Here is a 26,522-nt window from a genome sequence, read left to right as displayed (position 1 = left end):
GTTTTGCTCTTCATTTCAAAGATATCTTAACACACTACATTTTAAAATATTATTCTAGGGGTGCCTGGGTGTCTCAGTGGGTTAAAGCCTCTGTCTTCGGCTCAGGTCATGATCTCAGGGTCCTGGGATTGAGCCCCACATCGGGCTTTCTGCTCAGTGGGGAGACTGCTTTCCCCTCTCTCTCTCTCTGCCTGCCCCTCTGCCTACTTGTGATCTCTGTCAAAAAAATAAATATTTTTAAAAAATATTATTCTATTCAGGTAGGTATTATTTTTATTCTGTTATGTTTCAGGAATTTAACCGTCTTTAAAAAAATTTTTTTTTCAAGATTTTATTTGAGAGAGCAAACACAAGTAGGGGGAGCAGCAAGCAGAGGGAGAGGGAGAAGCAGGCTCCTCGCTGAGCAAGCAACCTGATGTGAGGCTTGATCCCAGCGCCCCTGGGATCATGACGTGAGCCAAGGGCAGATCCTTAACCAACTGAGCCACCCAGGTGCCCCAGGAACTTAATTATCTTATGTTGAATTATTTTTGTCCTCCTTCATATTCACTTTCTTTTCTTGTATTATTCTGATCTTTGGTCTTTTTCTTATGTATTAACTATTTTTGGCTCAAGCCTTTCTTCTCTTTTGAGCTAACCTATGTTTGTAATGGTGTTATTTGGTCCTCACTTTTCCCTTAGCTTTTTATTGTTGTTGTTTTTATATAATTTGTTTTTTATTTCTTAGTGCAAAAAGTCATAGGGCGTTTTCTTTTTATAGATTATCTTCTAGATCAGGTTCTCTCTCTGACTTTTCCCCTTCTTACGTAGTGACTCTATTTTTTCTTTTTCTTTTCAGTAGTATGTTTGCGTAATCTCTGTGCTTCTCATTCTCTATCCCCTCCCCATGTTACTAAGACTTGTCTTAGTAACAACTCTGACCTGGTGTTCTGCTTTCTTTGATGTGGCTGGGGTGTGATGTTCTGTTTTCTCTGATGTGGTATGAATAAATCTCTTTTTACTCTCCTTGCATTTTATCCTTGGCTAGTTGTGTTCCCCAAAGAGCTACAATATGAATACAGGCTTTTTATTTTACTTACTTTTAGTTAGGGGGTGAGGGAGAAAGTGGAGAATTCATCTGGAATGATACAAGTCTTTGTCCTTCTGAGATTTTTGTTAGAATGAATTCTAAAATAGAACACTTATAGTGGTAAATAAATCCTGTTTCCATAATGGGATTGTGTTGGGATTCATTTTGGTCCCCAATTCAGCATAGAACACCAGAATCTCTGTGTTTACCAGAAAGTTAGCTATCAAAAAAATAAAAACAAAACAAAACAAAGCAAACCCCCCAGAAAAAAAAAGTTAGCTTTTGTTTATTTCCTGTGTTTTACCCTTATCCCATCATCAGCAATTTCTCCTCCCTCCAACTCAGAAGAGGTGGCGAGGGATACTCTCAGTCAGTGTCTCTCAAATCTGTTGTTGGTACTGACACTTAACCAGTACAGTTTTTCCTTTTATTTTATTGGGTATTGGAAGAGAATTGTTTGATCTGGCTCTACCCTACTGATTTTAACTGTAAGTCCTTGATACCATTCTTTACTTGTATGATGTTTCTTTAATTACTTCTAAGTCTGTTACAAACATATACTATACCTATGAGTATTAAAAAATCTTCCTGGTGCAGAGTTACTTGCTTTCTCACATAGTTTCTATACATTCAATATTTGTTGGGATTATCAATGGTTTAGCAGGCAGATACCAAGAAGATAGAAAGTGAGCCGAATTAAACTTTGAGAACAACAAGCAAATATATCATAGTTATATTTGATTATGATTTGTATAGCTACACTATTTTTTTCTCAGATATTTATTATATGCATTTATTTCCTCATAACACCCCAGTTGTATATTTTCTGTACTAACTTTTTAAGATTTTATGCTAAAGAATTACTTTATAGATGACTTTTCAGTTATATGTTAATTTTGTTATTAATGACTTTGGTTATGGTAATATTTTGGAGGGGGGTTAAAATTGAAAATATATGAAGTTTCATAAATAAGTAGAATTAAAGATTACCATGTAGCATACTTCAAAATTACTTTCAGAAGTAATAAATTCTATAACTCTTACCAAAACCAGAAATAAGTTTAAAAAAGCAACAAACAGAATGAATTTAGACATAGGGAATGAACTATAATAATAATTTCTAGATGTCAGATTCTCATGGTAGACTTATATGTCACTGATTTCATAACTTCATATTCTTTTATTTATACTTTTATGTATTTCAGATCTGAGTTTTTGCAAGGCAGAAAAAATGTTAAGTTCTTTAACATGCCTTTATTCTTGAATAAATCAGTATATGCATATGCCCATACTCACAATATTCCCTGATTTAAAGATCTCAGTCTCTGATCTGTTACTTTACATTGTAAACCTATTTTATTTTCAGGGGAAGTGTTGCAAATGGAGGATGATCTCGTCATCTCATTTCAGTTAATGCTCTGTGTCCTTGACTATTTTATTAAACTCTCACCTCCTGCATTGCTTAAAGAACCGTATAGTAAGTATTTTAAATAATTTATGCATCTTCTATATCATTATTCAACAGTTTTTGTTTAATGAATCAAATATGTTCTAGAGCTGAAGGAATGATAAAAAATAAATCAGACATGGACTCTGCCCTCAAGTAGTATAGGATATAGAAGTAGAGATAAGACAAGTAAACAAAGAAGTAGTATATGGCCATTTTCTCAGTGGTCTGGGCCAAAATACAGTAAATGCTATGAGAGTTCAGGAAGCGAGAAAGATTTTCAGCTGGGGAAGACCAAGGAAGACCATATAAAAGAGGTGGATTTTGAACTGAGTATTGAAGAGTAGATAGCATTTGAGTGTTTGGGGAAGTTGGAGTAGGATGTTTCTGGTAAAAAGAAAGTTAGGAAGTAAGGCACAGATATGAATGAAACTTGTTGAGAAAGAGTAGCCCATTTTGCTGGAGAAGATCACCTAATTTGTATTATTGGATGCTATGATTATTATGTGACTCATTTTTTTTTTTTTGTATATGAATTGTAATTGATCTACCTCAAGGGGTGATGTGGTTGGAAGTATTCTTAAATGAAAGTAACCATTTCTAAAAAAAAAAATTAAACATAAAAAATAAAAAAATAACTTGCTGAAATAGATAGCATTAAGCAGAGACAAATATATTCCTCTGAGAATGGAATTGCTTCTTTTGGTGCCATCAAGAGTAGGATATCAAAATCACTTATATCATAGAAAAATGTAAACTTAACTAAGGCTGAATTGATTCATTGGTCCTAAAATGATTAAAGAATTAATAATACTAAAAATAATAGAGGACAGATCAAAACATGGAAGTCTCAGTGTTGGAAGTGCCTGAGAAGCAGAAGCCTAATTAATCCTTTTGAACAATAGCTTCATGGAAAATGGAGTTTGGAGCAGAATTTCCAAAATGTGTTGAACATGGTTTGACAGAAAAAGGTCACAAGCAGAAACCACCTATAGAACAGGAGAAAAGAAATAGAAAACAAATATATTTTAAAAAATTCTGAATCTGTAAAGATTATATATATTTTTTTCTTCACTTTTTTCCATGTTACAAGTTTAATAAATTGATGTAGGATGTTAATTAGGTTGATAGGCATTGTTCTTTTGAATCATTGGAAAGTACATTTAATTCTCTAAGTGCTGTGTTAAAGAGAAACCAGGATGAGGTGATAAATTGGCTGAGTAAGGTAAACTTATAATTAACTTTTTATTATGGAGAATTTAAAGCGTCTACAAAAGTAGACAGTAGTATAATAAACCCCCTGTACTTAAAGTACCTACCTTCAGCATATGGTCAGTCTGTAGCCCCATCTGCTGCCCAGTTGCATCAACTATATTATTTTGAAGTACATCTTCACATACCATTTCATCCTTATGAATTTTAATATGTGTCTCTAAATATAGTCTTTTTAAAAAGCATAATAACTACCATTGTCACACCTAAAAATCACTTAATAACCTACCACCAAGTATCTAGTAAATGTTCAGACTTTCAGTTGTCTAATAAAAGTGATTTTAAAACTTTTTTACAGGTTGACTAAATCAGAATCAAAGATCTATGCCTTATGATTGTTTGATACACTTTTGAGACTTTTAAAAAACTTCCTTCTCCATTTGTCTTTTTTTCCTTATAATTTATTCATTAAATAATAGGTGGTTTATTCTGTGGGGTTTCTCATGGTTTAATTTTTTCTGATTTTGCATCCTGTTGTATAGTTTAACATATTTCTGTATTCTCTGTTTCCTATAATTGTTGGTCAGCCCTGGAGGCAGTTAATACTTTTCATATTTAGTCATCTGTTATCTCTTTAATAGCTGAATTCATTTTCAGTTTGAATTGGGAATGCTCAAAATAATACAGGAGATTTTTCAAAAAATCACCCTTTATCACATAATATTTAAATACTTATTTAAAAAAAATTATTTGCTATGATATTTGCTCAAACTTTAAAAATTTATTTAATTTTATACCATGTCTAGCAATTGAGTCCATAATTTTTTTACTTTTTTAAGACTCTTTAAGATAGAAAACATTTTTTCCCCTTACAGACTCAGTAGGATACATTTAAAATTAGTTTATAAGTTGGCTATTTCTCTTGCCTTCTCCGTATTTGCCTAATAGCAAAAACTATTATCAGTACACAACTTAAAATAGTCAATAAATAGATGAAACTGTTAGCCTTTTAATGAAGCCTAGTAAATAAAAGTAGCAGAATGTTACTAAGATTATTTCTGATCTCCCAAGTTAGAATACTTCATTATTTTATACAGTGGAATGTGCAATTGTTCTTATCTAATTTACCATTTTTACAGAAACAGCTGTAATACCTTTTAATGGTTCACCTCGAACACCAAGGCGAGGTCAGAACAGGAGTGCACGGATAGCAAAACAACTAGAAAATGATACAAGAATTATTGAAGTTCTCTGTAAAGAACATGAATGTAATATAGATGAGGTAATTTAACTTCATGATTTCTTTAAAATGAAGTAGATTTAGATGTAAGTTCTTCCTAACAGTACTTCTTTCATGACAAGCTTGCTTTCGTACTTAGTGCTAATTCTTTTGCAGCAAAATATTTAGAAAAAAATTTATTTTTCATGTTCAGTTACTTTGATTTTAAAGAGAGTAGCTCCCTTACTCAGGAATCACTGAAAAGGTACATCTTTATGGCAGTAGGTTTCAAGTGAATTTGTTCTTTGATTCCTCTGTGGTTACTAATAACTCCTAATGTTTTAAAATACCCTGCTAAGATACCCTTGTGTTTTGGTTTGATGATAAGTAATATCAGCATTAGATTTCTGTTCAGCCTATATGCTCGTTCCAAATATTACACCAGATGTTAATCGCTGGTAGAGAATACACATGAACTCCCTGGAATTGTTTATCTTGTTCATAGAATCCAGAGTGTTGGAATTGGAAGGAGTCTTAGGAATAGTGTACCCATCTTCCTCTTAGTAATGAGTAAATGAACTTCTAGAAACTAATAGCTAATACTGAAAGGCTAGACTTTGGTAAATCTGCCACCAGTTGCTCCTTTGAGTGTATGCTATTTCTCTCATAGATTGTTGTCCACAGTTCACTACCACCAGATAGCTGTATGAAATGTTGCATCTTTGAAACTTCTCTGTCATCTCTGGGAAGGAATGGAGTATGATCTCAAAATCTAGTTTAAGAAGTGTTGGAATGATTTATCAGGATATCTTAATGTTAACACTGTGACTTTTGTCAGTTTCAATAAATACATAGATATACACCTGTGGTACTAGATGTATCAACCTTATACATATGTTTACTTTTTTATTTTTCTAGAACCACAAATAATCTTTGCTAATAAGTTCACAGGTATAGTTGATTTTTTAAAATCCAGTCTGTTGCTAAGTCCTGCAAGATAATGAATATACATAAATTCAGTTTTCTCATTCTTGGTTGTTAATTCTCTGAGTTTCATAACTACTTGCAAAATTTCATTTCTAAAATCAGGAATAAGTCATTAAAATCTTTTTTCATTTTAAATAACTCTTTATAATTTAGAATCTTTATAGGAATGATTTTTAAAGTACAGCTGGTTAAAAACCATGGTAGTAATAGACATTAATTGACACTTGATTATTTAGATACAGCATTTTTGGTTATATAACTATTGGTTAGTTACATTAGTGGCTATATAATTATTGTTTAATTAACACTAAATGGTTAACTAGAAATACCTACCTTATAAATACTCCAGTTAAATGGGAGTTAGTTAGAAAACAAAATTAATAAGTTACAGAAGGCTCATTTTTGCAACTTATTTTGAAGAAGATATGAATTGATATTATTTCCATCTTACTAAATGTAGACTTCCAAGTTTGGAAAACTTAAATGAAAAAGTAAGTTGTTTAAAATTTTGTAACATATCACAAGTTGTAGAACAGGCAGGAATATAACTCCAGATTTCCTGATTAGTCTTTATTATCCATATTAAATAAATGTAAGGTGCTTTTGTATGAAACTACGTCATTTTACAAAATACTGTTACCTGATTTTGGATTGAATTACTGGGTATTCTTTATTTGTGTGAAATTATCTTCTTGTAAAAACAAGCTATTCTGCTGAGTTTATGCTAAAATAATTGCCTTGATATTTCCTAAGCTAACTATCAGATGATGAGTGTGAAGTGACCTAAAAATATGCTTTAGGGTGAAATTGGAAACAGTATGCTGAAAAGAGAAGAGATGAGTCTTGACTGTGATGATAGATTGGGTTTTAATTCCAGTGCTGCCACTTCCTAGCTATGTAGCTTTAGTCAAGTTGCTTAATTTTTTTGAATCATCTTTTCATCATCTGTTAAATGTAGGATATTGAAGTTGGTTTCAATGGGTTTTCTTCTTATAAATCCTATTTCATTAATAGTTCTCTCCTCCCATTCTAAGACTTGAAATCTGCCTCACATAAATTAAAAAGAAAATAATGTAAATCATAGATCAAAGTATCAGTTAACACTGATGTTAACACTATGTAAATCATAGATCAAAGTATCAGTTAACACTTTCATTCTAGTGTTAATAGTGACAAAGATTAAGTTTTTTTATTTTAATGGCTATGCTGTAACTTTATCTTTTTCAGGTGAAAAATGTTTATTTCAAAAATTTCATACCTTTTATGAATTCTCTTGGAATTGTAGCTTCTAATGGACTTCCAGAGGTAATCTGAAAGAAAACTTAATTGGTAGAAGTTAATGTATTTTGGGACTTCTGGGAGGGAAGAGTAGCTGTCTAATTTCTTAAAATTACTTTTTATTAAATGTTTTTTGCCCAAAGAAGAGAGCTAAGTAGAATTTTGGTGAACCAGCTTTATATAAGTAAGAGAAAAATCTTTTGAATATATTCAGATGTATAAATAAGCAGCATTTGTAATTTGCATTAAAAATTGATTTTTACTGAAATCTTTCAAAAATCAAATTGTAGGCTTTTGAATTTCTGAGTGCCATTATTTTTAAGTATAACTAAATATGCACAATCAAATTTGATTCTAATTTGCTGTGCATCCTTAAGCATAGGATACATGGATTGATGCCATCAACATAATTGGCATTTCTGTATTGTGGAATGTCTCTTTTGAACATTTAAACTACTTAATTGAAAATAAATTCATTCGAAACAGCTGTGATTATATTGCAGAAATGTTTTACCTTAATGGTGTGCCATCCATCTATCTGTTTCTTTTCGCATTTTGCCTCAAAAATCTTGCTTTTCAATGAGAACAGAACAACTGATATGTGGTAAGATGAAATATGTGGAGGGAAAGATACTTAGATAAATGATGAAGAACAAGTACTCAGGGATAAAGCAGTGTTTTAGAAGCACCTGGCATTAGTTACCAAGACCAAAAGACATGAAATCAGATAGGTAGTTTGCTGATTCTGTGACCTGAATTGGTGGCTAGTCCTTGAATAAATAAACTTATCCATCCAAAAATTATTTATTGAATGCTTAATATTTGCCAGATATTGTGCTAGATACTATCCATAAGAGCGTTAACTCACAGTCATTGTTGTTAAAGTGTTAGTTGGAGAAAAACAAAGAGAACGCTACACGAGTCTGTAAGGGTCTGGTAGAAGTATACACATTTGCTGTGTCATCTTAGAGGAGGGCCACCAAATTCAGTGTGAGAACAGACGGAAAACTGTTGGAGGTGTGATTTCTGAGATGAGTAAGCTTTATGAGAAATGGGATTTCCAGTGTTAGAAATTATAGATTCACAGGGACAGTGATATGTGATAGTGTGGTCTGTTCAGTGAACTCCAACTGATTCATTAAGATGGGGACACAGGGCAGAATACTGGTAAGATAGATTAGAGAGGCAAGAAAAGGGGCCAAATGTTGTATTACTGAGTTTTCTTAACCACTGTACCAAAAAATGGGCTGTTCACAACTCTAAAGAATCTTGGACACTCACTGTAATTCTCTTCCTTTAGAAAGGATTATGGTTTTAATAGCAATCTTAAGATAAACCTTATATTTACCTCTTCATTTTTCATATAGTATTAATGGCTGCCCCAATAAATGATTGATAATTCGTGTCTCACTAAGATTGGGCAGAAACAATGACTAAATTCAATCAATGTGAGTGACTGTTTTAGCTAAAAAACTTACACAAACAAAAAATTTACATTTAACTGGATTTCTTCCTGCCTCTCCTTTTGAAATGCAATTTTAGTTCACTCAGGTTAGAAATCCTCAGACTTCAAAAGTCATAGTAGAAGTCATGCCAAATAGTTGTCTGTTGGGCATTAGTTTTTAAATTATGATTAGAAAATTATGAATCAGTACTTGTAAAAGACTTATAAGTTCTAGCAAATGTAGAAGTATCTGAGATTAGGAAGACATTATGCAGATGTGTTAAGTGGGCTAATTAACTGAGCTAATATTCTTGTCCAAGACACTTAACTAAAGGGAGTTATAGTACCTCAAACAATTTAGAAAAGGTAGAGAGAATATATAACCGAGAGGATTTGTTATATTTGAAAAATATTTTTATCTTGATAAGCATAGGGAATGATTAGAAGTGAGGGATGTATGGGATATTTGGAAGATCTTGGCAATTAAGTGGTCATAATAATACCTACTGTTTTTTGTTACTGGTGATCATTGTCTACATAAAACACTAATGAATGGGATGCATGCATAAAATTGGTTTAAAATTAGAGTTAAAAAGTAGCATTTTTTAATAGCACTTTCAGGTATGCTTTATTTTTATTGCATGTGAACTCAGTATATTAAAAAATGAAGTGTATGCACAAAGATTCTTTAAATAAGTATTTCTATGGACTGAGAGATGTAATGATATGAAAAAGATAATCAGTAATTTTTTCTTCTGAGGTGGAAAGTCTCTCTAAACAATATGAAGAGATTTACCTTAAAAACAAAGATCTTGATGCAAGATTATTTCTGGATCATGATAAAACCCTTCAGGCTGATCCTATGGACAGGTATTGTACATGGTCTAATTTTATTTGTTGAGGTACTTCTGCTATAGGTTGATTTAATATAGATAAGATTAAATAGGTTTTTATTTAACTTCATGATCTTTAAATATCATTTATAATAAGTTATTTCAAATGCCTTTCTATAAACCTGATAATAAGATAAACAGTATTCTAAGCATATAATATATAAACAAATAGAGATTTAATGTGAAGTGTCCTGTATAGCAACTATTTTTTTAATTAAGCTGAATTTAATTTTAAAACTGCACTAAAAGAAAATTGTTGAAGTAATTAGTTTACTTAAGTAGTGGTCTCTCTTTTTCCCCACCCTTTTATCTGCTATTACTTGCTTGGTTCTTTTTCTTAAGAATGTTAATACAGAAGTATATTCTCAACATCTAAAGATAAAAACTTAATACAAAAAACAGAAGAAAACTTTAGAAGTAATGTAATTAACAACTTTAGAGAGATACAGGAGGAGGTTACTAATATTAAAAATTACCTTCCAGAGGTGTTGGGTATAAAAAACTTAATAGATGTTCTGAAGAGCAGCATAGACTGCTTGAAGAAAAGAGAATGGACAATCTAGAAGAACGTATTGAAGAATTCTCTAAGCATACAATGCAAATGGCCAAACAGATAATAAATAAATAAAGATCAAGAGACATAGAGGATAGATCCAGAAGTTCAACATCTGTTTGATAGGAATTTCAGAAAAAGATAATAAAGAGAATGAAGTAGAGGAAATAATTAAGGAAGTCATTGAAGAAAACTTTACAGAGCTAAAGGATGCAAGGGTTGAGGTTGTCACTGCTTACTGAATACCTTGTAAGACTGATGAGAAGATACTCATTCTTCGACACATCTGGTGAAATTTGGGTATTCCAGTGATAAAGAAAAAATCCGAAAGGCTTCCAGAAAAAGAGAAATAACTTATAGAGGAGCAAGAATCAGATTGACCACAGACTCTAGATACTCTAGATGCTAGGAATCAGTGGAGCTATGTCATAAAAGTTCTACAAGCAAAAGGCTTTACACCTAGAATCCTTTACCCAGCCAAACTGGCATTTGATTTTGAAGGAAAAACAAAGACATTTTTTTGATACTGAAAAATTCACAAAGTTTGTTTCTTGCATACCCTCTTTGAAAGAATTACTGGAAGATATACTTTAGCAATCTAGGATGACTATAAACCATACACACAATATATATTATCTTCCTCCCACAGCAAGAATCAAAAAGGAAAGCAAAATTAAAATGCCACATTTCTACCTAGGAGGATGGACTGTGATCAGTATACTTGGGGAGCAGGTGAAAGGAAGGTTACACATACTACTTAAATGTTGGTGAAGTTAAAGTGTTAAAATTAGTGTTTATCACTCTAGCTTTTGCAGGAGTAGGCTTTCTACACTACTGGGGAGAGGGCGAGAATCTGTCATTGTAACCATAGACAGGGAGAGGTGGGGTGAAAGTAATAGAAAAACACAGGAAAAAAGATGGCAAGATAAGTTAAATGGGAAAAAAATGCAAAAGTTGAACTTTTATCATAAGTATTCAATTTTAGATCATTTATCATGATGTGAATCTTGAATCTCTACATTAAACCTTTTTCCTTTAAAAAAAAAAAAAGAAGTGCATTCTCTTGAATTATCATATAGAATTCTAAAGTAGGAATGATTGAGAGTAATTATAAAAAATTTGAATGATTATAGGGTAATTACAAAAAATTTGAATGATTATAGGTATATTTAATTTTATATCTTTAGCATGAAATCTTTTAATATGTAACTGATAATATATGTAACTTGTAGGTTAAACACAAAATTCATATTTTATTTACATCAAAGTAAGGTTTTGGAAGCCATAATGATTGAAAATCTTGAGCTTTGGTTTGTTTGTTTTTTTAATACTGAAGAGCTTGCTTCGTAATACCATCTAACATCTAGAGATAGCATTTAACTTTTACTTTTAAAAAATTGTTAATGATTGGAGTACCTGTTTTTCATAAACCTAAAAGAAGAAACCCAGCTGAAAAACAATGGTGAAAAACACAAAATTTTTATTATTTAAGCAGCTTTTGGATCATCAGTTTCTTATCACTTCTGTTATTGACTTACCATTTTGTATAATGGTAGGAGGCAACAAGTGATATATTGCTCTTTTGACTCATAAAACACAAATAGTGCATTTTCAATATGAATGTCTTTACTTATCATTATTTAGTTTTGAAATGCAGAGAACGCCACGAAAAAGTAACTCTGATGAAGAAGTGAATGTGATTCTTCCACAAACTCCAGTTAGGTATGCATTTTCTCACTTTTGTTTTTCATTGTAATTATTTATTCAGTGACTTCTTTTACTTTAAGTTTGTTCCTTTGTTCTGTTATATATTTATGTATACATACAACCAATATATATTGAGTGCTCTTTGCCTGCCAGGTATTTCATTAGTTGCTGAGGATATGATTATCAAATCTAGTTTTGTCCATCCTTAAGGAATATAACCTAGAATGGGAATGTATTTCATCTCAGTAAATAAAAAAAGAAAAAATGTATCATTACCCTTTACTCTGCATACAACTTAAGAAGATAGAAACCATTTTTCTGTCCTTTTCCTCACTTCCTGCATCTTACCTGCTAGTAAGTTCTGTTGAATCTACCTTTAATATATCTCTAGTCCATCTCCTGTCCTCCATTAGCACTCTCACCAACTTTGTCCAGATCTCCTCCTCTTTGTTTTGGATTTTTTTTATAGTAGCCTACTAACTGATCTTGCTGCGTCTAGTCTCCTCACTATTCCTCTCTCCCCACCACCAGATATTTTCTCCAAAGAGTCCCAGAATAATATTCTAAAAATGTAAGTCAGATCATGTTCACTTTGCTATCAAACTTTTTGACTGCTTCTTTTGTTGCAGTTGAAATACACACTCCCTCACAGTGCTTACAAAACCTTATATGATCCAGCTCTGTTGTCTCTCTAACCTCATCTTGTTTTCCTGCTCATTGTGTACTAGCCAGTTTCCTGAATACTTGAGGCTCCTCTTTTGTACTTGAGGACTTTCACATTTGCTTTTCCCTCTTCTTGAAACTCTTCCCATTTTTATTTTTATTTTTAATTTTTTTCTTCTGAATTCCAACAGCTGCTCTTCCTTTAGGTTCAGGACAAATAATACTTTTTTTTTTTTTTTTAAAGATTTTATTTATTTATTTGACAGACAGAGATCACAAGTAGGCAGAGAGGCAGGCAGAGAGAGAGAGGGAAGCAGGCTCCCCGCTGAGCAGAGAGCCCGATGTGGGGCTCAATCCAAGGACCCTGGGATCATGACCAGAGCCGAAAGCAGAGGCCTTAACCCACTGAGCCACCCAGGCGCCCCACAAATAATACTTTTTAAAAGATTTCTTTCTGAAGTACTTTCCTTTATTCTTCTTTCCGATAGTATCCTGTTGTTATTCCTTTATAGCGTATATCCCTATTTGTAATTAAAAATTAATTTGTGTGTTTGCTTGTTTTTACCAATACCCATAATAGCCTTTAAGCTTGATACTATTGTGGACCATGACATTTTTGTTCACCATTTAATAATTATGACCTAGGGTAATATTTGGTACATAGTGGGCTATCAGTAATATTTTTCAAATGACTACATAGACATATACAGATACATTTCTGTATTAGTGTAAATTATAGTCATAAACTTTTGACAAACTAATGAGGTGGCACAGAAGGGACATTATGAAGGGATTTTATTGAACTGAATTTTGAAACATGAAAGTCTGTGACACAGGAGACTGGCATTTTAGGGAGTAGAAATAGCATGTACAAAGGTGTGGAAGTATAAAATAACAACAGTTTGTCTGGGGAACTATTAGCAGCTCTGTACTGACTCCCTAAGTGGGAAGATGAAATGGCAGGAGAGGAGGGTGAATACTAGATCCTGAAAGGCCTAATACACTGTATCCATAAGTTTGGATTTTAGCTTGTGCGTGATTTGGCCTGCTGTTATATATGGGTGTTAAATAGGGATAAGGATAAAATTAGACTTGATTTTTTGAAAGTTTATGTGATAGTAGTTTGTGAGGGGATGGACTAAGGAGGACATGGTAAGAAATAGACCTCTCAGTCTGTCACAGTGATTCTTAACCAAGGGTGCAAATTAGAGTAACCTGAGGAGGTTTTTTTCCCAAACTACAAATGCCTAGACCCTACTACCATACACATAGTCAAAATCCCTGGACTGCTCTATTTCAGTAATTCAGTTGAGAAATGCTGAAGACATGAACCAAGAGTAAGCAGTTGGAATGAAGGAACAAGAACAGGTTTGATAAATATTTAATGAATTCATACTTAGAATATTATTCATGAGGCATTTATGGAACATGAAGAAGTAGTAACTTACAGATTTGAGAATTATCTGGGGAAGTTAAGACCATAAAAATAGATGAGTTTGCCTGAAGTAAAGGTATAATGGCAGGAATGGCTGGCTAAGCCCTAAAGAATGCTAGCATTTATTTATTTAGTTAGTTAGTTAGTTAGTTCAGTTAGCCAACATATAGTACATCATTAGTTTTTGATGTAGTGTTCAACAATTCATTAGTTGTGTATAACACCCAGAATGCTAGCATTTAAATACTAGATAGAAGTTAAAGAGAACGAGAGGGCACCCAGAGAATGAAGCCAAAAAAGCCAAGGGATGGAGGGAAATTCAGAAAAGAGTAGGTGTTTGAGTGTCACATGCTTCAAGGAAATCAAGTATCAGAACAATTGAGAAAGAACTTTTGGTGTTAGCAGTTAGTTAGTTATTTGTGGCTTTAGTCATTGTGGGCTTAAGCAGATTAGAAGATGTAAAAGTAATAAAAACAATAATATTTTAAAGATGAGGAAGGATATCAGTTGAGAGAGGTATAATAGTTTGGTATAATAATAATGAAGATAGAAAAAAAAATATATCAGTGATGTTTGTCATCTTTTTTCCTAAATGGAAACTTTCACCAAAAGAGGTTAAAAGACTTAAAGCCAAGTTCTTTTTCCAAACTGAACAAATGATATTGATTCTAATTCTTACTGATGTTACAAAAAAGAAAAAAACATGCTCACTGAACATGTTTGCTAAGTAATATTTAAGGACTCTTTAAGCCATAAACATTCTATAGTTCTTTGCATCAATAAACCATACCAACAGTAACAATGTACTGCTACTCCAAAATTGGAATGTTAGTATTTACTATACAACACACACACACACACATATTGTAAAATTACAGAAATCTTAAGGGACTGACCCAGTTTTATGCTTTAACACTGATGACTTCTAAAATTATGTATGCTTTCATCTCAAGGCCTCTATAAAGAAAAGTCACATGCTGCTTCATTTGAATTCCAATATATCCTATTGGTTTTATTTGAAAAACTTTAATGTTTGATTGTAATCATGTTTTCTTAAAAAAATTATCATTTTAATACCAGTTTATATGTTTTTAAAAATATCATTAATTTGACCAATTAATGTTTTTGTATGTAGTTTTATTAATAAATAGATGTAAAATTCTTCAACTTTAAACTTAGTGATTATGAACATGTTCTTTCTTAATGGTTTAAATAAAAGGTAATTCCCTTTTGCAACAATGTGGTTGGAATAAGAGAGTATTCCAAACAAAGTAAGTCCATCAGAGAAAGACAATTATCGTATGATGTTACTGATATGTGGAATTTAAGTAACAAAACAGAGGATCATAAGGGAAGAGGGGAAAAAATAAAACAAGATGAAACCAGAGAGGGAGACAAACCATAGAGACTATCATAGGAAACAGAGGGTTGCTGGAGCAGAGGGGAGTCGGAAGGATGGGGTAACTGGATGCTGGGCAGTAAGGAGGGCACGTGATGCAATGGGACTGGCTATTTATTATATAAGACTGATGAATCACAGGCCTACTTCTGAAGCCAATAATAAATTGTATGTTAATTAAAAAAAGAATGACAGGAAAAAAATTTAATTCCTTGTAAGCAACAGTATACTGAGGGTTTTGTAAAGTCTTATTTCAAAGAACTCTTTAAACAGAAAATAGGTGAGTTTGAAAGATTCATTTAACTTGTGAAATGGATATATTTTGTTTGTTCATTTGTTTTCCTTCAGTGCTTAATATTTCTTCCTGTTTTTTTTCTCTAGGACTGTTATGAATACTATCCAACAATTAATGATGATCTTAAATTCAGCAAGTGATCAACCATCAGAAAATCTGATTTCCTATTTTAATGTAAGCCATAAACGAAACATTATTATTTTATTATCTTGGGAAAGAAATTTGAAATTAAAAGTTAAAATACTGAGAATTTTAAAAAATACCTCCAAACCAACATGTCATAGTCTGTTACCTTACTTCTTGCTTCTTTGAACCCTTCAAATTAAATATTGGTAGTAGCGTGTTATTTTGGTAGTGTTATTTTTAGATTTTTTTTTTTCATGTTTGCTCTTTGCCTTGCTCATCATTCTTTCTTGCAACTTAGACCTCATTTCCTAATTTCATTTCCTTTCTTCTTCAGATAAGTACTTTAATGACTCCTTTAGTGAGGGTTAGTTTGGGGTGAACTTAAAAGGTTTTTGTTTTGTTTTGTTTTGTTTGTGTTAAAGTATCTTTACTTTTATTTTTTGTAACATACTTTAGCTGAATCTTCTGTTCTAGATTGATATTTACTTTCTTTTAGATATTTGTAAGTAATACTGTTATGTTCCTGATTCTCCTTATTGCTGTTTAAGAAATCTGTGAATCTAACTTGTTTTGTTATATATCTTTTCTGTCTGCTTTTTAGATCTTTTTGAGTGTGATATTAGAATTCAACATTTGTCATATTTCTACAGTCTTTTATCCTATATTCAGCCCATTTTTATTTACATTTCTTGCCTGGACTTGTGTGCATTGCAATTTATAACTCCTGTAGACCTGAGTTTGACATCTGAAGGGCCACTCCCTGCTATACATACAATGGAGAGAAGAGACCATGAAAACTAGCATTTGTGTTACTTGCTTGCTTCTTCACTCCTTATTTAAATTCAAATGAGGGTTAGGACTCACTGAAATGCTCAAACAGGGAAATTGGATAAGGCCAGGAAGATTATTAAAATTTGCCTTCTTCCAGTAACTGTGTTTTGTGTAGTTAACATTTTATTTAGTATCATAATCTTGTGGTCTTGTCATATTCTGTTCTCATCATCTTGTTTATATGCCTCTCAGGAATTAGTAATTTCTGTCATTGTATTCATAATTGTGTTGGCTCAGAACTGATTTTGTTTGTCAAAGGTCCTCTGCCTTTTAAAAAAAAAATTAGATTATTTGCTGGGTTGTATGAGTTTTTCATAAAATTTTGAATATTAACCCCTTATTGAATAAGTGACATGCAAATATCTTCTCTCATTCAGTAGGTTTGGTAGTGATGTCTCTCATTCAGTAGGTTTGGTAGTGATGTTGCTTTTATATTTAGGGTGTTTTTTTTTGTTGGTGGTGTACAATTGGCATACAACATTTTGCTAGTTCCTTTTTGCTTTGTTGATGGTTTTCTTTGCCATGTAGAATCTTCTTATTTTGATGTAGTCTCAATTGTTTATTTTTGCTTTTGTTGCTTTATTTGTTGTAAAACAGAAAATCAGATCTTGAAGACCAGTCTCAAGGGACATATATCCTGTGTTTTCTTCTAGGATTTTTATGGTTTCAGGTCTAACATTTAGATTTTTTAATTCGCTTTGAGTTAATTTTTGTGTATTGTGTAAGATTGGTCAAGTTTTATTCTTTTTCATGTGGCTCTCTAGTTTTCCCAGCACTGTTTTTTGAAGAGACTGTCCTTTCCCCATTGTATATTCTTGCCTCCTCCATGCATAACTGGCTGTATGCACGAGTTTATTTTGGGGCTCTCTGTTCTATTTCACTAATCTGTGTGTCTGTTTTGTGCCAATATCACAAGTTTTTAAAACCGTAGCTTTGTAATATAGTTTGAAATCAGGCTGTATGATGCCTTTTTCTTCCTCAAGATTGCTTTAGCTATTGGGAATCTTTTGGTGTTGCATACAAATTTTTGGATTGTTTGTTTTATTTCTGTGTAGACGACATTGGAATTCTGATAGGGATTGCATTGAATCTGTAGATTGCTTTGGGTAGAATGGATATTTTAACAGTATTAACCCTTCCAATCTATGAGTGTGGGATATCTTTGCATTTATTTCTATGTTATTCAGCTTCTTCCATCAATGCCATATTGTTCATGTACAGGTTTTTCATCTCCTTGCTTAAATTTATTCCTAGGTATTTTATTCTTTTAGATACATTTGTAAATGTTTTCTTAACTATCTTATTACATTATTAGTGCATAGAAACAAACCTGATTTCTGTGTATTGGTTTTGTATCCTGCAACCTTACTGAATTAGTTTATTCTAGCAATTTTTTGATGGAGTCTTTAGGGTTTTTTATATATAATATCATGTCATGTGTCAATAGACACAGTTTTACTTCTTCCTTTCCAATTTGGATGCCTCTTAGTGTTCTTGCCAGATGGCTCTGGCTAGGATTTTCAATACTATGTTGAAGGGGGCATATTTGTCTTGTTTCTGATCTTACAGGAAAATCTTTCAGGTTTTCACCATTGAGTATGATAATAGCTGTGGGCTTGTCATACATAGCCTTTATTATGTTGAAGTATATTCCCTCTATACCTGCTTTGTTGAGAGTTTTATATCATAAGTGGATGTTGAATGTTGTCAAGTATTTTCTGCATCTTTTGAAACGATCATATGATTTTTATCCTTCATTTGTTAATGTGTCACATTTATTTGTGAGTATTGAATGAACCATCCTGGCATTTCTGGAATAAGTCTTGCCTGATTGTAGTATGTAATCCCTTAAGATATTGTTGAATTTGGCTTGCTAATAATTTCTTGTGGATTTTTGCATTTACATTCATCAGGGATATTGGCCTATAATTTTCTTTTCTTATGACATCTTTGTCTAATTTTAATGTCAGGGTAATGCTGGCCTTGTATGTGTTTGGAAGTGTTCCCTCCTCTTTTTTTTGGAGGGCTTTGAGAAGTTTAATTTTTTTTCTTTTTTGAATGTCTGGTAAAATTCATCAGTGAGGTTCTCTGAATTTTGACTTTTGTTTCTTTGGACGTTTTTGATTATTGATTCACTTTCCTTATTAGTAATCAATCTGTTCATATTTTCTGTTTCTTCATGGTTCAGATTTGGTAGGTTGTGTGTTTCTAAGAATTTATCCTTTTCTTTTAGGTTTTCCAGTTTGTTAGTGTATAATTGTTCATAGTAGTCAATTACGATCCTTTATATTTCCATGGTTTTAGTTTGTAATGTCTATGCGACTTTTTTTAATGGGTGGAAAGGCTAACAAATCTGTTCTTTAGCTTGGCAGCAGAAAATTTAGATAAAACTAACATCCTAAAATGGAATTCTTTATGTTCTCCTTATTTTCAGTAGTTGCGTTTACCTAGTTTCTGTAGAAGTGTTTCTATGTTATAAATAACCCAAAGTGAAATTTTTATCTTATAGGACAGAAAATGTTAATTCTGATTAAACAGTATCCTCAACATTGATTTATGTTTTTCCTCTTTAAAGAACTGCACAGTGAATCCAAAAGAAAGTATCTTGAAAAGAGTGAAGGATGTTGGATACATCTTTAAAGAGAAATTTGCTAAAGCTGTGGGACAGGGATGTATGGAAATTGGATCACAGGTAACTTGAGTTCATCTTGATTAGTGTCACTATATGTAAATAACCTCAAATGAAATATATTTCCAAGTTGTAAAAATATTATACTAGTATTTGTCCTATATTGGTAGATTCTGTATCTAAGCTACCTGTGATGCTGCTGTTTATGGAAAACTTTATAAGAAAATGCCCCTTACGCCATTACAAAAACCAAAAGTAAACATGTAGAAAATTTTAGAAAAAATGTAGACATTTAAAAAATATAAGCACAAAAATTAAAATCTTTGATGCCATTACATTTTTTGTATATATTCTTTGGCCTCTGCATATATGAATATTCATGAATGCATATACTTAGATAATGGGATCATATACATGCTATTTATTGGTGATATTATTGAGTGATGTTGGTTTTACTATTGTTATTTCAGAAAATCTACAACCTATATGTTGGGTAAAAGTATTGTCTCTGATTCATAAGCCTGAGTTTATATCTGCTTCTACCATTTATGAGCTGTCATTTAACTTCTCTGAAATTCAGGTTTCCATATTGCTCTACTTTGTTGTGTGGAATTAGTGAGATAACATAAAAAATATGTTTGAAAACAATAATCTACTACATACATTTATTTCAGTGTAGCGAGGTTATATTTTGATACTGTGTTTTAAATAATAATATTTAGAAGTCTTTTTGGTTGTATATGAAATTTATGCTAATAATTTGAACAAAGGAATAGGGTTTGTGTGTATCTATCTAAAATTTGGTTATTCTTTGAACTAATGGGAACTATTTATTTGGTTAAAACATTTTGCTGATAGTATCAGTTGAGTCATTTTTTGCCTTTGCCAGTTTTATGGACAGAATATTCTCAGTCCTTGAGAGTTTTCTTGAAAATACATGTCCTAGGCCACAAAAAGTATTACATTAGTGTATAAAATGTTTAAAATAGTACAAGGTGTATAAAACATATACTCTGTGTGTGTGTGTGTGTTTCTGTTGAATGATGTAGGCTGAAGCAGAATGAAGGAAAAGGGAAACCACGTACTGGACCTTCCCTCTTGATAATTTATTGGGAACGTTAACCATCATTTTATATGGAAGTCCTGAATGTTAGACAGGCTAGGTTTTGTGATCTCTTGGTATTCATATTCCTAAAAGTATCAGAAATGTATTTTAAGAGAAACATTCTTAAAAATTAATAATTGTGATTTTCTAAAGTAGTGGAATCTAATTTTTTTTCTTTGTAGCGATACAAACTTGGAGTCCGATTGTATTACCGAGTAATGGAATCCATGCTTAAATCAGTAAGTTAAAAAGAACATAATAGAAAAAAATCCAATGCTGACACAAAAAAGACATTAGCTAAATGTTTTTTTAATCTGTTTTAGGAAGAAGAACGATTATCCATTCAAAATTTTAGGTAAATTCTTTAGTTTTAATGAAACAATTTCTTCCTTTTTTTAATAAAAGTAAATGTTTTAAAGTCATTCTTTTCTTTCCTTTAGCAAACTCCTGAATGACAACATCTTTCATATGTCTTTGTTGGCATGCGCTCTTGAGGTCGTAATGGCTACATATAGCAGTAAGTTAAATTTTAGTAAATAAACATTTTAGTTCAGTTTAAAGTTAAAAAAAAAACTTATCTAAGGTGTGGTATGTTTTTGGGGGGGTGGAGTTAAGGAGACAATAGCATAATGTAGAACAGTATATACTGAAGAATGTAAGTAGTCCCCATAAATTACTGTAAATGGGTTATTATCTGAATTATTTCAGGTCATCTTGGAAATAGTACTTCACTAGACTCTTATTCTGGGCTGTCCTTAGTCCAGGAAATATTTCTACTGAAATCCCTTCCAAGACCGGAGATTGTAAATTACCAAAGGAACATTTACCTATATGGAAACACTGCTTTAGATTCTATGGTCATAAAACCAAAGGTTAGAGCCAAAGTCCACCAGATAAACAGACAGAGGCCACTCATGGTATTTTCTTTTAGATATAATTTTAAACATGTATTGTGTTGCAAATAATGTTGCAAATATTAAGTTTTGTTTGCAAAAACAAAAAATTTACTTCAGGTTACAAATACACAATAAAAGAGAAATATATATTGAAAACTGTGAATCCTCATTTATAACCAAAAAATGCTAACCAAATTAGCAAAATCTTAAAGAAACCTTCCCTCCCCACATCAGGAATTAGTGAGACTGTGAAAATGGATATGCAAATGCGTTGTTGTTTAGATATTAAACTGGTTAGATATTGTTCCTGACATAAGTTTAGAATAGTTAGACCACTGAAAATTTGATATAAGCATGAGCCCTCTATTTAGGAAAAACATGTGCACCTACACTCAGAATTTAGAAGCCTATTTCCTATAAGTCTATGGAAAGAATTCTGCTCCAAGGGTGCCTGACTGGTTCAGTCAGTAGAGCACACAACTAACCATGTCATTATGGTCTTGGGTTCAAGTTCCACGTTGGGCATGGAGACAACTTGAATTTAAAAAACAAAATTTAAAAAATAATCTGGTCTGAATAAAAAATTTTTGTTTAGCTTTTCCACTGTGTTTTAAAATTTTTGTTTCATAAAATCTTTTCAAACTGAAAGTACATAATTGAAGGCTTAACATCTCATACCTAAGTTACATTTTTTCTTTCATTTTTAGGAAATACATCTCAGAATCTTGATACTGGAACAGATTTGTCCTTCCCATGGATTCTGAATATACTTAATTTAAAAGCCTTTGATTTTTACAAAGTGATTGAAAGTTTTATCAAAGCAGAAGCCAACTTGACCAGAGAAATGATAAAACATTTAGAACGATGTGAACATCGAATCATGGAATCGCTTGCATGGCTCTCTGTAAGTAACTAGCTAAAATAATTAAAGATGTTAATTTGCAAATGAATAACAATTATATGTTAGTGAGAGGTATTCGTTAAAATTTACCTCAAGAGAAAAGATGCAATTTAATGAAAATGCAATTTCAGTGTATAGCCCAAGAGTTAAGTGGAATATTAAAATGGAGTTTTCTTTTACTTGGGCTCCCCAGACCATCTGATAGGTAATAACTTTAATTAAGAAATGGCACTTTAAAGCAAAACACAATTCCTTAAAGTATTTGAACAGTATATTTAAAATAGAGTTGTCATGTTTGAAATTTAAATGCTGTTAAATTCCAACAAAATGGTAAAAATTAGAATTATGCTATTTAGGTGATTTAACAAAGTACAGTTTTCTGGTTCAATTTATTTGTATTTCTTTTTGTTCTATTATTAAATGTAGTCCAAAAATCTACACTATTGTTCAATTATAGTTATTGTTTATAGCATTATAGAAGCACAAATCATATTCTCTATGTATTCTATTTATAGCATATGAGCTATTGATAAGGCGTTTGTTTCATAAAGTTGGCATTTTCTATGTAGTAATTATTTGAAGTTCCTCTGTGTTACGCTCTTTAAATCTGCATAGTTGGGTAATACTTTGTGACTCATCAGATCTGTAGATTAATATAGAGTTTGTTTCTTTTGAAGCTGTGTTGCATGCTAAGCATATAACTTTTCATTTATGCCAATATATAGAAATGGCAATGAAAACATTAAGACTTTAGTTACACTAGAATTATAATCTATACACGTAAGTCTTAGTTTTAATTTTTTGATGTTCCAAAAACTTAATGACTAAGAGATAACTTATTTCTTAGTGTTTTCTTGCATTGCTGTATGAACAGAGTAGATAGAATAGGGGAGAAGTAGGGGAAGTTGATAGAAAGCCATTGCATTTCTATAATTGAATTTAATAACTCCATTATATAGGACCTTCTACTTCATGGGAAAAGGAGTGCTTAGAAATCTAGGGGATTTCTAGAGGTTTGAGAATGACAAAAATGAATCAATGATAAATATAATAAGTAAGAGGTATTTTTCAGAGGCTGATGTGTCCTCTCCTAGACATTGAAATCAAGACATGACTCTATCATATGAAAGTGACTGTTTTTATTTGTTTAGAGAGTTTTTTTTCCCATTAGTATGCATCTGCAGCATGGCTTGCATTGGGGTAAACATTGTAAAGATACAGAGAAGACATGGGCTCTGACAATTGTGGAGGAAATAGAAATTTATTGTTTATAAATTGCTTGTGCTCAAGCCTGTTTAGTAGAGTTACTGGTGTTCTAGAATTATAAACAATATCCCTTTATTCTTGAGAATTTTTGGAGAAAAAGTGACATGCCCAAAGTCAGGAGAAATATATAATTTATTAATAGGATGTGGAAGTCATAAGCCTCTACATATAAATTCTAAATGTGGTTGTTGTCTCTAGGGGATAAAATTATAGATGATTTGTATTGTCATATATTTTTAATGCTTGAACTTTTAAAAACTTCTTTTACATTTAAAATTTTTATTTTTTTATTTTTATTTATTTTATTTTTTTAGTCATTAAGGGAATAGGGTAACTGTGAAGATAAGTCATACCACAGAAATAGAATACTATGAATTTCTCATGTGAGAATAATTGACATTTTAGAGAAGGGTAGATACCATAGATATAGTTGAGCTTTCACAGACTTTTTTTTTCAACTGAAGTAAAACATATATACAGAAAGCTATATATTACAGGTTTACAGTTTGAAGAATTTTTCATAAATTGAACACACTCCTGTTGCCAGCACCCAGATCAAGAATCAGAGCAAACTTTAATAAACTTTTGATTCTATATGGCAATAAGAATTTTTCATTTAACTATAGATTCAAACAGTATTGGTTACTTAGGGAAATATCAAGGGAGGCTCTACTTACTTTTCCCCCCAATAATTTAATAAAAGAAAGAACATCATCATGTTTTTAATGGTTACATGGAGAAGGGTTCCAGCATCTTTGCTTAACAATCTTGAGAAATAATAAATCAAGAACAGAATAACTTGAAGGAAAAAGCATATCTTTCTTTGTTTTGATTCCAAAGAGATTAATAGGCCATATATAAGTATAAAATGCTAAACAGTCTGTTGAAAAACCTGGTAAAATCTTGTTCCCTGGAAATTTAAAGGAATTAGAGGTGATTTAGAATAAACCATACCTAAGGGTTAGATTAAATGACTTCCAGATGTTTAGGCCTTTTAAATCTATTAAGCAGTTTATAATGCCAGCAGTTATGAAGTGAGATTTATATATATTACTTTTAGTATGCTCAAAACTCATCAGATTTTTCCTCAGTTAAACCTTTATAAACCAAGATACACTAGGTTCGTTCATTCTTTCTTTTCTTCCTTACCTTTTCTTTTCTTTCTTTCTTCCCTCCCTCTCCCCTTCCCTCCTTCCTTCTTTTCTCTTTCTTGTTTTTGACAGAGAGAGAGAGAATGAGAGAGCAGGAGCATGAGCAGGGTCAAGAGCAGAGGGAGAGGGAGAAGCAGACTCTTTGTTGGGCAGGGAACCCAACGCAGGCTGATCCCAGGACTCTGGGATCATGACCCGAGTTGAAGGCAAACACTTAACAGACTGAGCCACCCAGGTGCCCTGGTGCTTTATTTTCTAAATGGTCTCTCTTCCTGGGAATATTGTGGACTCTTCCTATTGATCTCCCTGCATCTCTAACTTCCTTAAGACTATTTTTCTGGCGGCAACTAGAGAAATCTTTTTTAAAATGCAAATATCATCATGCTAACTCAAATAAAAACCTGTGAGGGTCCTATGCATCTGGTAATGGTGGAGGACGACTTAACAACATGACTCCCCTCAAAAAGACAGTTATAAAACCTCTGCATGATTCAGAAAGCAACTGCCTGAAATTCCTGGACAGGAAGAATAGACGGACTCTTCAGGAAAGAAGAGAAGCTCTGAGCCTGGGAAGGAAGCTTTCAGCCCAGGGCTAAGTGGAAAGTGTTATAGGACAGGTAGGGGGTGCCAGTGAGAAGAAAACTGCAGGCTTTCTGGCCGGGCCAGGGAAACTAAAAAAATAGAAGCTGGGGAAACCTTGGCTGCTGAGGAGAGTGGACAAATCCTATCTGCCCATTTCTTTATGCGAAACCTGAATTATTGCACTGTATGGATTAACAGCAGCTTAATGAAGGAAGATCTGAACTGAGACAGGTGCTGCTACCCAAATAAAAAGTTTACAGTTCAGGTTCAGTGAAAATAATCACATGCTTAAAAACAAAATGAAGCAATGCTTATTTGAGAAAAAAAATAACAGAATCCAGAAATCTTTACAATTTAACATTTATGATGTTCAGGACACAGTTTTAAAATTACAGCATATGAAGAGGGTCAAAGGAATCAGGTCCAGGGTTTTAGAATGGGAACTTTAGGTCAACTATTTGATGCCTCAGGGCTCTCTTTTGGGAGTTTTGTTGCCTCCCTTTTTCTTCCATCAGCAGTTCAAAGTGTCTCCCTGGTGTCCCTGCAACCATTTTAGGGAATCTGCAAAGTTAAGGAGTATTTTTATACTATTAAGATGTTACTTATCTTTTTTACTCTCTTGACATTTATACTGATGATGTAAAAGTGTTAGCACCTTTGCAGGTATCAGAGCAATAGCATCAAGCTGGCTAGTTGTCCTTGTATTCTTCACTACCACAAACTCTCCGTTAAAATACAAAACAGAATATGTCAGTTTCATTTAAGAATGCCATTGACGCACTAGTAAGCAGTATTAATTTTATTGAATTTCTATTTTCAATCACATGTTGTTGAAAACAACTGACAATAAATATTGCCAATGGTAAATTTTTGAGTTTCCAAGGGAAAATTAGAATTTGGTTAAGCTTGTACTGAGAAGTACAGCTTCTCAGGACTTCAGAGACTTCTGATGAAATCAGTGGTATATTAATAAATGTGACTTTCTGATATTGTAAAGGAGATTTGTCAGTGTTTGTAAGGTCTCCATGATTCAATATTTCCAATATTTCTAAAAGACCAGTGAATCATGTCATAAAGTCATTAAGAAATTTATTCAAAGTTTAAGGTAGATCCATAATAATTTTTTAAAACATTTATAACATAAAAATTAATAAAGTTCAAGATAGAACAACAGATTTTAATATCTCAGAGTATGAAAAGTTTTTGTTAATTGATATATTGATATTGTTCCCAATTCCACATTGTAACTAAGCTTTAAGGAGCTATAACTTGCCAAGTTTTAGGCTAGTATAAAAAAAAATCCATTACTATTTTTTAAAAAAGATTTTATTTATTTATTTGACAGAGATCACAAATAGGCAGAGAGGCAGGCAGATAGAGAGGAGGAAGCAGGCTCCCCACTGAGCAGAGAGCCTGATGGGCTCGATCCCAGGA

At 32.2% G+C, this 26,522-nt stretch overlaps 1 protein-coding gene across 1 annotated transcript in view; it reads left to right on the top strand.

The window, feature by feature from the left end:
• RB1 (RB transcriptional corepressor 1) overlaps positions 1-26,522 on the top strand; it is a 159,891-nt gene that overhangs the window by 46,184 nt on the left and 87,185 nt on the right. Inside the window, exons 7-17 of the mRNA XM_059378222.1 lie at positions 2,436-2,546; positions 4,868-5,010; positions 7,162-7,239; positions 9,417-9,526; positions 11,747-11,824; positions 15,688-15,775; positions 19,134-19,250; positions 20,475-20,531; positions 20,616-20,647; positions 20,733-20,809; positions 21,896-22,092. Of these exons, the coding sequence (XP_059234205.1) occupies positions 2,436-2,546; positions 4,868-5,010; positions 7,162-7,239; positions 9,417-9,526; positions 11,747-11,824; positions 15,688-15,775; positions 19,134-19,250; positions 20,475-20,531; positions 20,616-20,647; positions 20,733-20,809; positions 21,896-22,092 (1,088 nt within the window). The remainder of the gene's footprint in view (positions 1-2,435; positions 2,547-4,867; positions 5,011-7,161; positions 7,240-9,416; positions 9,527-11,746; positions 11,825-15,687; positions 15,776-19,133; positions 19,251-20,474; positions 20,532-20,615; positions 20,648-20,732; positions 20,810-21,895; positions 22,093-26,522) is intronic.

This window comes from Mustela nigripes, chromosome 15, assembly GCF_022355385.1.
Source record: "Mustela nigripes isolate SB6536 chromosome 15, MUSNIG.SB6536, whole genome shotgun sequence".
Taxonomy (NCBI): Eukaryota; Metazoa; Chordata; class Mammalia; order Carnivora; family Mustelidae; genus Mustela; species Mustela nigripes.
This window is presented reverse-complemented; position numbering and strand designations above follow the sequence as displayed.